Source organism: Rhopilema esculentum, chromosome 8 (assembly GCF_057945365.1).
Source record: "Rhopilema esculentum isolate cy_ngs chromosome 8, ASM5794536v1, whole genome shotgun sequence".
Classification (NCBI taxonomy): domain Eukaryota; kingdom Metazoa; phylum Cnidaria; class Scyphozoa; order Rhizostomeae; family Rhizostomatidae; genus Rhopilema; species Rhopilema esculentum.
In genome coordinates this window covers 1,888,550-1,900,712 of record NC_142822.1, presented here as the reverse complement: position 1 = coordinate 1,900,712, position 12,163 = coordinate 1,888,550, and the positions used below count along the sequence as shown (strand labels likewise).

The 12,163-nt window shown below is 37.8% G+C and overlaps 1 protein-coding gene across 1 annotated transcript in view; it reads left to right on the top strand.

Annotated features, from left to right (window-relative positions):
* The first annotated feature begins 371 nt into the window (after window positions 1-371).
* The window catches only part of LOC135695076 (protein patched homolog 1), a 33,513-nt gene continuing 21,721 nt past the window's right edge, over window positions 372-12,163 (top strand). Inside the window, exons 1-5 of the mRNA XM_065214031.2 lie at window positions 372-886; window positions 6,674-6,866; window positions 10,219-10,411; window positions 11,128-11,203; window positions 11,771-11,868. Of these exons, the coding sequence (XP_065070103.1) occupies window positions 836-886; window positions 6,674-6,866; window positions 10,219-10,411; window positions 11,128-11,203; window positions 11,771-11,868 (611 nt within the window). The 5' untranslated portion in view covers window positions 372-835. The remainder of the gene's footprint in view (window positions 887-6,673; window positions 6,867-10,218; window positions 10,412-11,127; window positions 11,204-11,770; window positions 11,869-12,163) is intronic.

The window sequence follows — 12,163 nt, the reverse complement described above, 5'->3', positions numbered from 1 at the left end:
TCTTTCATTGATTAATTTTGTTGGTATTTCATTTTTTGAGTTTGTTGAATCTCAGCCTTCTTTGTTTTTATGTTGTTATTTTTTGGTCAAATCTCAACCTGATGTTTCTAATAATGGTAAAAAGCGTGTATACTTTTCAAGGTTCGGCTATCTTCTTAGATCTTCTAGTCTCAATTGGCAAACGAAAAGATCTCTGCCACTTAGCATTAGGCAATCCTCGAGAGTGCATTTGCATATAGAGAGAGCATAAAGAAGCTGAATTTTGGTATCAGTTTACCAAGCTACGCTTAGTTGGATGTTCCTAATCACAAATCAAACCAGAGAACCTGGTATTTGCTCGTTGCTTTGACAGAACACTGGCCCGTAAACGCATGGCCTTGTCGCTCAAAGTGATTTGTGTGTGGTCTGCACTTTACATATTGGTCTTGACCACAACATAGAACACCATTCCTTCTAATTAAAGCACAGCACGAAAAGGCCAATCACAAGGCGTCATTTCTGGCCAATCCATCTTCCGCTGGTTTGCGAAAAGTGGTTTCATCGGGTTTCCTCAATCTCATCTCTGTGTACTTGTCAACACACAGCTTCTTCATCTGTTGAAAGCACACAGAAATTGTGGGGTGAAGCCTTCAAACGAGTTCACGTAAAATATTCTGCTTCGATTTGCTCGAGTTCAAATATCGATTGAATAAGAGGTGTTACGATTGTTTGAACGCATGAAAGAAAGTGTGACCCCCATCTAGCCGTACATACGGTAGAGACAGACTCGCTGCGGTTTCAAATTTCACTGGAACACACTGACAGATCGCGAACGAAGTTTGATGAAGAACAAAATATGGAACCACATGAATCGAATAGTGACAGAAAGAATTACAGCATTTTACAGGTAATTGGATTTGATGTTACTTCTTGGAATTAGGAAATCTTTGTAGCGGACCAACACTTGTAAGGTTAAAACTTAGCGAGGTAATCAGTAATGACACGAGTTCAGTTGTCATAAAACAAAGGGGAATGTCACCAAGCATTTGCAATCCGTGTTAGCATTCGTCTGACCGAACCTCCGCGTTTTAGCTAACGAAAAACATTCAGCGGTCATAGGCTGTGTGAAATAACTTCGAAAGTTTCAGTGGCCTTGGTGAACGGACTAAATTGTGTTCGGTTGGGCGAAAATATTACGCACTCAGTCGCTATGTAAATACAGGTCACTAAAGGTATTTTCCTTCGCATTGCTTGGCATTGTTTTCGTGATATTTTGAGGAATCCAAGAGCTGGGAGTCAATGAACTACTAACTTAGCGATGAATTTTCTTTCTAGTTATCTAATATGTCAGCAAGGATAAAACCAAGCCTATTATATTACTAAAGAATGTGCATTTTCGAAATTATCGGTCGCGTGGTTTTGTTGCCAGGCAGGAAGTGTGGAGTTGAGTTCCCTCTGCAGGCATGCCGAGGCAGTGTATGCACACAATATGACGGGACATTGGAAACTTCTGTGGCTAGTTTGAAATAGGATGTAGTTGAAAATGAAACTTTACCTTGGCCCCTGAATTTTGCACACCATACGAATAAACGAAAATATGGCCTTGGGTATTTTAGCTGTAAAACGGGGTTAGCATTGTGTTCTTTGGTCGCCATTAGAGTTTATTTGTTCTTCCAGTTGGGGGTCCTTGGCTCTCTGTCAAAGTTTGATGTGCAGGTGACGTTTGCCGTCAGGGTGAAGCTGTACTTTTACCAATACAGCAACTTCGGCCAAAATCACTTTTATTCTATTAAAGAATCGAAATGAAACATGCTGGAAATGCATCTAGCGTTAACATTTAATTAGTATTTCAGGGGAAGCAAAATCGAAGACAGTGATTTGAGAAAGGTGAATTATACCCCACCCTCTCCTTTTCCGAACGGATTCCGTCTTGGGCAAAATCCATGCTAAAATTATTGATTCGATGGGGTTCATCTCCACGCTTTGAAGTATATAAGGGCCATTGTAGCAATCTTTGAAGAAAAATCGCAATTCGTGTCTCCAGATTTCTAATCCTTGACGACAGGCATATGGAATGCTAACCCACCTTTGCTTCATGCAAAGATCCATTGTTTGTTAAAAATGTGCACGGAAGATGTTCCACAAGGACCGCAAGTTCTCCATACTTTGGCGAATGGAAACTTCGTTGAATCCTTACTTCGTAGAATGAATTTAAACATTGATATACATGTTAGAGAACGATAGATTTGTGAAGGCTTTATTAACTTAGGTGCACCGGAGGTATGGGTGAGGCACAAAAGTCGCCAACGCCCACTTTCAACTTTTCGTAGAAGAGCGTTGTTGCACTAGAGTTACAGAATCGAATAGCTAAATGCAGGTAAAATATAGAAAATCGATCAGTTTGGTCTATTGAGCTCGATTCCACCAATAACTATTGCCAGTTAGTTCCTGCAATTTCAACATTAACTCCCCCTCTTTCAATCTTCCTTTTTCTTCTTCACGTGTTTATCTGCATTCTGTTACAATTTTAGTTTATCAATGACATGGCAGGTAATTTAATGAATAAAAAGTTGTTATCTTAATGTGAATTTGTCTTGATAGCCTGATGATGAATTTTATTCTTGGTTGCGAATACAAATCGGAAAACAATGTTTTTAGATTGCTGGGGTCATGGACACGCTCTCTCGATCTTGTGTAAGAAAAAATTCGAACTTGGTATTTTCTTCATCTTTCGAGCACGAGTGACAATGATGTCATTCTAGCTAAAAGACTTGTTTTACGGAAACTGGCGGTATCTTTAGAAAGCGGCTGAATATGGGCAACAAAAAGTGTTGTCGTTTCTTTCCTCAAAGTAGAGACTCAAATGGGTATCCTTCATTTATGGCACAATCTTTTAAGGAAACCGCTAAATCACCAGATCTTTCGCTAAGTCTTGAGCACCAAGGGCTACTAAGAGCCAAAAAGCGTCACAGAGTGCCGTTCCTTTAATCTTGCCCCTTGAAATTTAGGCCATATGCCAGGGATTTAGTTTTTCGGTCTTCTATCCATTGTTGGGAACAGTTTTCTATCCATTGTATTAAAAACAACGAGTCAAACCATGTTTCTTAGCAAAATTCACTATAAGCTATCTACTTCTAACTTTTAAGTACGTGTTGGGTCACAAAAATAACGTTAATTCGGCTAACTGTACATTGTTAAGATTATTTTTGGCGCAACTTCGTTGAACGCCGTGCTTCTTTCTGTATTTCTTCAGCTGTCTCAAATTTCAACCCCGCTTTCATACCTGTTTACAATTTCATCACTTGAATAACTCCTCTCATTAACTCCTCTGTCGGTGCTACGCAACTCTTTCCATTTTTTAAATTTAATTCGAATACAGTATTGGAAGAGGGGTCATAAAAGCAATTTATTGGGGGTTGCACATACATGTATTATTAGGAATACATTCTAGAAAACTGCATGGCGCGAACTTTGGTGTCAAAATATTTTGGAGCACATCGCTCCCTGCCCCCTCCCCTCAAGTCCACGAGCCTGGTTTGAACTGCATGAAAATGATTCCTTACCCCTTTGTTTAATTGATTGCGTACATTTTGCTAGCTTTTTGGTTGTAGGAGATCACGTGTCAGCTCGTCATCGGAATTTATTCAGAATTTTTATTTTGCTTCCTTGCCGCCTCTTTTAACTCAAAAGCCATCGACGAAGCTACCAAAAACTGTTTTCTCTACTTACTACATGATTCCCTTTTTTCACCTTCGTCACTGAGTTAGAGCTAAATCATCTCGAAACGGAATTTTAACTGAATAAGTTCTTTGGGAATAAAACAACTGTCAACAATGTGGGCAAGATTTGACACTGTTGTATCAGAGTTCGTTTGATCTTTCGTGTGCGTTTTGGGTGGCCTTTTGTCGATGACCTCATGCACAGCTGCTTTGCGTGAACCACTCTTGAGAACTTAATAACGAAATCTCTCGCAGTCAAGTCTTTGATAGAAGGCTTTTGCCAATATTTACAAGAATCTCTACTTGTTTAAATGTTTACACTTTGCCTTTGTTGTTAAAATACCAAATTATCTGTTCTGCTTGAACACAACGAAGCGTTTCATCGAAGCACCGGCAATATCAACCTCCTGTAACTAGAGAACTTTAGATGAGCATGTTTGAGGAAGACAAAGGTCTTCACTGCGATTGCGGCCTAAACAGAGTGAACAACTTAACCTATCCGACCTTTACTTTCCTTTGATTACTGGGTTTTTACTGAGGATTTTCTTCGTTTGTAAATTTGCGTGTTGATTAGTGAAGTGTGAGAGGCCAGGTTATTTCCCTGTGAAGTTGCCATTAAATTTATTGTTGTTACTGAAGAGAAAATTGAAACTTTTCAGCTCACTTCACCCTCTTGGCACCCCAAGTTCAATAATAATGTAAAATAATATTTCTGAGAAATCCTAAAAATTGTTTTATAGTTACAGTGAATATATTTTGTTATATATAAATGCCCCCTTAAAAACATCAGTTTCTGTGTTGCACCGTTAAATTGGACTGGGGAGTACTTCGTTGTCATTCTTCAACAAAAAATATGTGTCATGTCTAGAGACATATGTCTTTACGGATTTGCCACACAGCAATTCTACTTACATCTTCATTTTGAAAATTCTTCAAATGCTTTTGTACAAAATTTTTGACCCCAGATTCGGATTAAGAACCAGAAAATACTTCTACTTGAAAGTTTTTATTTTGTTATTTCTCACGATATCGATCTTATAACGACACATAACGAAAAGTTTTAAGGAATTTTACCGTGTTTGGCGAATAAGCAAGTAACGTTCACCAAAAACTATTTTTTCGGCAAACCCATTTATCTTTTTATAAGAAACAAAGGTCGATGTTGAGTACTCCAGTTTCTTAATGCTCTGACAATTTCAATACGCATTGTTTCTTAAGAGTTTATTAATTATGATGTCATGAATGATGTTATGAAATGTTCATGACCTTTTCTTATCACGTCAAGAGATTCGCTTCCGTTCTGATGCTGTATTTAGATGCGGGGAGTATATTTTTACCACTTGTGTCTTAAGGTCTAGGCCAATAGGGCAATAATGTTCTTGGATTTTACAAAATTTCGTCGTTCTCAGTTTTCAGCACGATTTAATAGTTTCTTAATTTTTTTGCTTCGAGTACTGAAGTTTTTTAATTTTTTCTGACTGTCCAGTACTCGTTTCTTATAGCCAGTTTTTTGTAAAAAGAAATGAGTGTAGTTTGACTGTAACTTTTGGAAAACCCCTACATCTCGCTTATGGCTTATACTGTTTGAAAGAAGGTAGAACAGAAGGCCGAACTGAGATAAAGTTTCATGCAGTTTTATTCGTAATGAAATGTGGCATGTTCTTTGGGAGTCAGATTTTAGTTCTTCTGGCATGTTTTTTGGGGGTCAGATATTAAGAGGTGCCCCTTATTTGAAGATGCCCCTTATCTGAAGGTGCCTGTACCTGGGAGGTGTTTCGTTACTCGAAGATATTCGCTTCTCATGGCATTTTTTCTTGTGGGGGGGGGGGGGGGAGGCGCCTGTTAGTGGAAGGTGTCCGTTAGTGGAAAGTATCCGTTATCGGTTTACTCCCATTTATATGTACGTAAAAAGAGCCAGAAAAAAACCAGATGGCCTGACTAATTAGTCTGTGACCTCTAATGTTAATGTATTCATTTTGCCTCTAATGTTATAGAATACAGCAAGGAATCTTGGCTGTCTTATATCCTCTAAGATCGAATCTTTTCCCTAAAAGTAAGAATATATTCAGATACATTTTGCGGCTCTAATTTGTTCAAACTTCTACTATTGTATTTATGCGACTTTAATAAAACTGTAAACAACAGCTTTTGAGAAAGAAACCTTGCGATTTCCAAGCAAGTTTCTTATTCAAATGTGGTATTTACACCCGCAGTCATTTCTCGTGCATGCATGATCTGCCGAAAATTAGATGCTATCCTCGTGACGTCGAATATCAGCCATTCCTAAACCAGTGGCTGGGTATAATCCGTGGAACCGGTTTTCATAGAACCAAGATTTAATACCAGGAAATAATTGGCAGTCATCTTATCAAGCAAAGAGTGTACTTAAAGGGGGTTTAATATGCCTATTAGTACTCTTAAAACGAACTAGCAGCAAGGTTTAAAGTGTCTGTGCATCGTTTTAGCTCTTTTCAAACAACATTACATGCGTGCTCTCGAGGTAAAGACAGAATATCTTGAAACGGTTTTAGCGGAAAAGATCGTGTTTGCCGCATTCAGGCTCTATTTAAAACCATTTTCAATTCCACCCTAAACTCGCTATCATTATAGTTGATTCGCCTTGCATAAGAGTACACGTTCTTTTTGCCTCTTTTTCAAAGCACCCTCGATGTGGTTACGTTACTTTGATATCCACTATCTATCGTTAACTTCTCTGGCGTTAGCAAATAATTGAGGGGCAAATCACTAAATGAAAATTTCGTACACATTGGTTGGAAATTCCTTTTTAAACCTGAAAATTTCTGGAAATCCTTTTGTTTCTGTTGAAATCTTGAACGCTATTGGAGAGAGTGAATTGTCCCTCGCAAATATATGCTCATTAATGGCTTTAAAAGTCTTTCCTAAACATTATTGCAACATATCTACTTTACTCAAGGTTTTCTCTACAAAATTGCTGATGGTTTTTTCTTCAACAGGCCTGTTCGCAGTGTAACGTGATCTCGGCCAAAGTCAGAGGCAACATCAACCATTTTCTATACAAATTAGGGTGCTGGATACAAGGCAAAAGTTTAACACTGTTTTTGATTGGTATAACAACTCTATTGGGTCTCTGTGTTGGCTTGAAGCAAACAAATATTGAAACAGATATTGAAAAGCTCTGGGTTGATCGTGAGTATCCACTTATTTTTATCTTTTCTGTTGGAATTTCAAGGACTTGTCTCCATGGATGCTTTCCTGTACGATTAATCTTCAGTATAGTGCCCGAATGACGTGACACCAGAAATTACTCTAGGGCGCATTTGAAAAACAAATCTTGTTTAGCGAGAGATACAAGAAAGAGGGGAATTTCCTAGGCATTTGACTTGAATATGTTAAACAGTGATTTGCGTTGATAACTGATACTGAATTATTATATGGTTTTTATTTCAAACCAGCCACTTTCATGACAATCATGGGAAATAATATGCGTATTTGCGTACATAAACCTTGCGTATTAGGGTGTCCGTGTGCTTCTAAATTGTTATCAGGTTTTTATCGAATCCTTGTACGTTTTAATTCCCTAACTGAACTCTGCTAATTTTGTAACTGGCGATAAGGGCGCCATCTTTGTCCCATGCAGATGGTTTGTGGATCTGATACGTGGTTTTAGATTGGTCGATAATTGAAAGCCAGATGAAATTCTATATGAATGAAACAATTTCATAATAAGAACAGTCGGCAATCCGTAAATGGTTTTCTGTCATCATTGGGGAACATATGCCTAGCCTCGAAATTTTGCTTTACTTGTCGTTCAAGCTTTCTTCTATGGAGGTTCCTTAATTAACAGTAAAAATATGCTTCACCGTAAGCTGCCACTAATGATTCCGCGGAAACCAGAGCTTGCTTGTGTTAAGTTTCCAGGAGAGTCTTCGCCTGGTTTGGTGTGATGCACTAAAAATTGTTTCGATACTGCAAGCTACCGGATCATCGAATTTGCCTGCCGGTTGCAATGAGTGTGAAACCGGGTTCTACACACCAATGTGTGCACAATACTGTTTACCCGGTATCGATTATTATGAAATTGACCGGTTCGCAGCAATCATTAATAAAACTGCAATAGGTACATTTCTGCAAAATTTGCAAAGAGCGAGAGATGTAATCTATCAAAATGTGACAACTAATGGTGTCTAATAACTTTGTAATGCCCACAAATATTTACACTTCAGTAAAGCAGTTCTTGAATAACGTGTTCAAGAGTCGTATCTGGTCAAAAGTTGATACTTTTTGTTCAGGATATGTCCGCACCAGTCCTGCCAGGAAAAAGGGTGCGACCAAGAATCAGACCAATTACCAAATACAAGCCCCTTAAACCAAATACAAGCCCCTAAAACCAAATACTAGCCCCTAAAACCAAATACTAGCCCCTAAAACCAAATACACGCCTCTAAAACCAAATACAAGCCCCTAAAACCAAGTGATCATTGGTGCTGTATATTTTCTCAAATGTTATTGCTTTGAAAGGCAAGCCAAGGTTCCAAAGCAACACTGTATTGAGGTTTCAATAATCTTTATCTCATAAGACCTGTAAATTTCATAATAATTCGCTGGTGATGCTACCTGATTTCCGAGGCAGGCCCCTAGACGGTGGCAAATAAGGCATCCCGCCTCAAAGCGTTAAAGAATTTACGTTTCCTAAATTAAGAAACTGCCCAGTTTTATCTCTACAAACCAATAAGGCCATTGTAAATACTGGCTAAAAGATGTTTACTGTATCAAGTTATAAATACTTTCCCGTCAATGTAAAGAGTGTGGCTATAAGATACATTTCCTGCTTTGAATATCATTGCATTTAGGACATCATAAGTATCATAGCATCTTTGAAAAATAGATTGATGCTACTCTCTATCCTGCTCTATTGAAGTCCTGCTCTATCAACCAAGCACAAATGTCGTCATAACTGTACAATTGACTTTGCATGTCTCGGGCGAGGAGGCAGCTTAATTCAAAAGTCTTTATCACACAAAGTCTAATGCCGGGGTATTTGTTTGTTTGTGTTGACTTGTCGCTTGCCTTCTGAAACGAAAACCGTTGCAGATGAAAGCAGCCTCCTTTGCAAGAACACTCGAAACCTGACTCCTGTTTTGAGCGTGGTAGGCGAGTCTTGTCGAAAGGCAGGATTATCCGAAAAGAGAGACCTAAAAATCGGGCATATCCAATGTGTTTGACATTGCAAATCTTTAAATCACATTATTCCCCGCTCTTTCCAAGCCATTACTTGGGAATTTCTATTGCAAATAAGGTGATTCAGACATGCTTGGCTTGAAAGACCACCCTGTTCACGAGCAGAATGACAAGAGTCGTGTCAGGGACCACACATTCTACTGGTATTCATCCATTAGGTCTCCGGATGAGATCCGTCATCTTGATTAATTTGTTGAGATTCCAGCCTATTCAATGGTTCCTGTGTTTGTAAGAAGCGCAACGTATAGATTGATGGATATTTGGAGAAAGATTACGTACAACAGGGCGATATCCCTAGTTGGATGATCTCGAAAACCCATTTCTTTCATGATTAATAATGCCCTCGAGTTTTAAATTAAAAGTGAAATTATATTTTTCCATTGAAAGTGTCGCCTGAAAGAAAAAGAGAAATATGTAGTTTGACATTTTTGTCTCTCTCTGGGATGTCATCTCTCTAGAGTCGATCGACAAAACGAGGTAGAATGAACTGAAAAGGAAAGAAAAAGAGGAATAGAAAGAAGTTGAGGGAGAGAGCTCCTTTTACGGTCTGACTGGAATTTAAAAGACTGTAGCAAATGTCATTTAAAAGAAAAAGGTTTAATCTGCCAAAGCAGTTATTGAAAGTGTCTTGAAAGGTTTCTTTTGATACCTTTTTTTGGTTACATATCACTGAAGGGTCGTTTGGGAGAATAATAGATGGACTGAATTTGTGGAGAAAACAGTTGGAAGTCAAACTGTGCATTCCCTTATTTAGATTTAGAAGCCACGCCTACAAGTAATAATCACAGGTGTAAGGCGGAAAACCTGGGAAGTGCAAACAAATATATTTGCAACTTTTAAAATTTACTTGTTTTTCATATAAATACTTTCGTATAAATTTAAAAGTAAAAGTTTTCTTGATTTAATAATTGTTTCTTTGTTCTTTTTTATTGTACTTCTAAGATTTGAATTCAAAATTTCCATTACGAAATTGAATACATGTATTTTGAATAAAGTAATTAAATTTAAAGTGTAACGTGATGCCAGTATATGAAACCACATTTTAAGATATCAGATTGTTAAGCGCTAGCATCTCTTGGTTTACGTAAAATATGACGTTACACGTTCCATTAGATTACCCGGAAAGATATGCAAATCTTTCAAACTTGGATGATTTTATTTCATTCTAATCTCCGATTTATCCAAGGATTTTCTTGAATTTGGAACGTTATTTGTATAAAGGTTTCTTGAAATTAAGAACTATGATTTTTTAATATCACATTCCTCTGGCCGTATATTTTAAACCCTCGTTCTCTTGCAGAAAGCGGAAGGCTATCGCAAGAACTAAATTATTTGAAAAAATATTTGAAAGATGATGGCATTGATAGTGAACACGAGGTTATGATTCAAGTGGCAAAAGACCACGGTAGCAATATTCTCAATGTAGAAGCTATGAAGGAGCATCTTGAAATGATGAAGAGGGTGGTTACGATGGGGGTTTATGTTCATCAAGAGTAAGTATACTGAGTTTGCTAACCTATTTTTGAATGGTAGCAGGACAAATGGTAGTTATTAATGCTCTCCTTTGTACCGAGTATTGGGACAAGGGGGTATCAAATTGCCCTTGCACTTTATCAAAACATGGCCTCACGATCCCTCTAACATTAACAAAAATGCACTGTGTCAGCGTAAGTTGTGATCGTTTCAAGCCTGTTCTATAGAACCAAAGAGAGGGTGAAAGGGTGTGGTCTAATGGGCCACGTCCATTTCCCTTACCCTTCCATTCCCCTTCTATTCTGAAGTACCTGGCACTGCTCTTGCTCCATTTTTTGCCAATGGCATTTTCAAAAGCTTCTAAATTTGTTGAAATTAAATGAAATTGTAGTTTCACAAAGCCAACCTGATCGTTGCAGTGGCAACAAGTGCTGCTTTTATTTTTAAAGCTTGGTGTGTTTATGGGTGAGGTTTACCAAGTTCTGGAAACCCTTATTTACCTCACTAGCTTTGCATGTGTTTTACCCTGTTAGTTTGACAAGTTCTTGTGGAACTTCAGGAGCATTTGTAAGATGAATGACATGCCCTCTTTCCAAGCTACTCTCATTGGAAAACACGCCTGACTGTTCATTGGATACAAGATACGAATTTGCCTATTCTTTATTGACTATAAAGATTGATATTATCAGCTTAGTTTACGTATCTTCATCAGTTTACGTACTACAAATATTTTCAGTCTTTGGAAGCTGGAAGACATTTGTATCAAGCCATCATTGGGTACAATAGCAGATGGAAGCAATCACCTAGTAAAGGTATGTAATTTTGTCAAACTTTCATGAAAACATTGATAACCTATAATCACGAGCCCCTGATGCAGAAATACATATAGTTTCAAATTTAGTAGGGAGTCCGTCACTCAATAGAAAGCTCTCATCCAAAATGGTTATTGTCCGTTTTTTCACTGTATCAGGAGAGGACAGAGTAGACTGTCCTGTGTCTTATGTCTTATGTCTTAATGCTTCAATTTAATTTTTTCTATGTGCACACTTGTGAAGGGAGAAAACAACTCTATATAGTTCAAATTTAATAGGGACAGTAATTTAGTGTGGACAAATTTGAAATGGAAACCTTTCGCCCTTTGTATCTTTTTTTAAAGATGACAGAGTAGTGTCCTATGTCTCATGTCTTATGTCTTATATCTTACGTCTTAACGATTTCGTTAATACCAGCCTTAAACGGTGCACACAGCATCAGATCGACCCTATCATTTTCTAATCACCCTCTCCGCATTTATGTCCCTTTATGGATGTATCATTGGATGCAAGTGTTGTAGAGGATTATCTTTCACATTTGATTCAACAAGTTGAATTATTTGACAGATGTTGGAGCACATGACACCGTGTTTGCTAATGACTCCATTAGATTGTTTTTACGAAGGCAGCCAGATTGCTGGACCTTTAGAGCCAGCAATTGTACCGTGAGTATATTATTAAAAAACTACTTCAATCTTATTTGAATTTTTGTAGTCCGTTTAGCCTTACAAATGGAATGCCTCTTCATTCAAAATCGCCAACTTCATTTTCTAATGCAAGAAAAAAGTTGTTTGGAAAGAGACTTTCACCCATTCTTTTCTGTTCTATTAATCAGGTTTATGAATTCAAATCTGTAAGTTCTAGAGTAAGGTGTAAAATTTCAGATGGTTATTTTACTGAATAAATGAATATCCCCTGACACTATAGACAGATGACTCCAGTGAATGACGTCTTGATAGT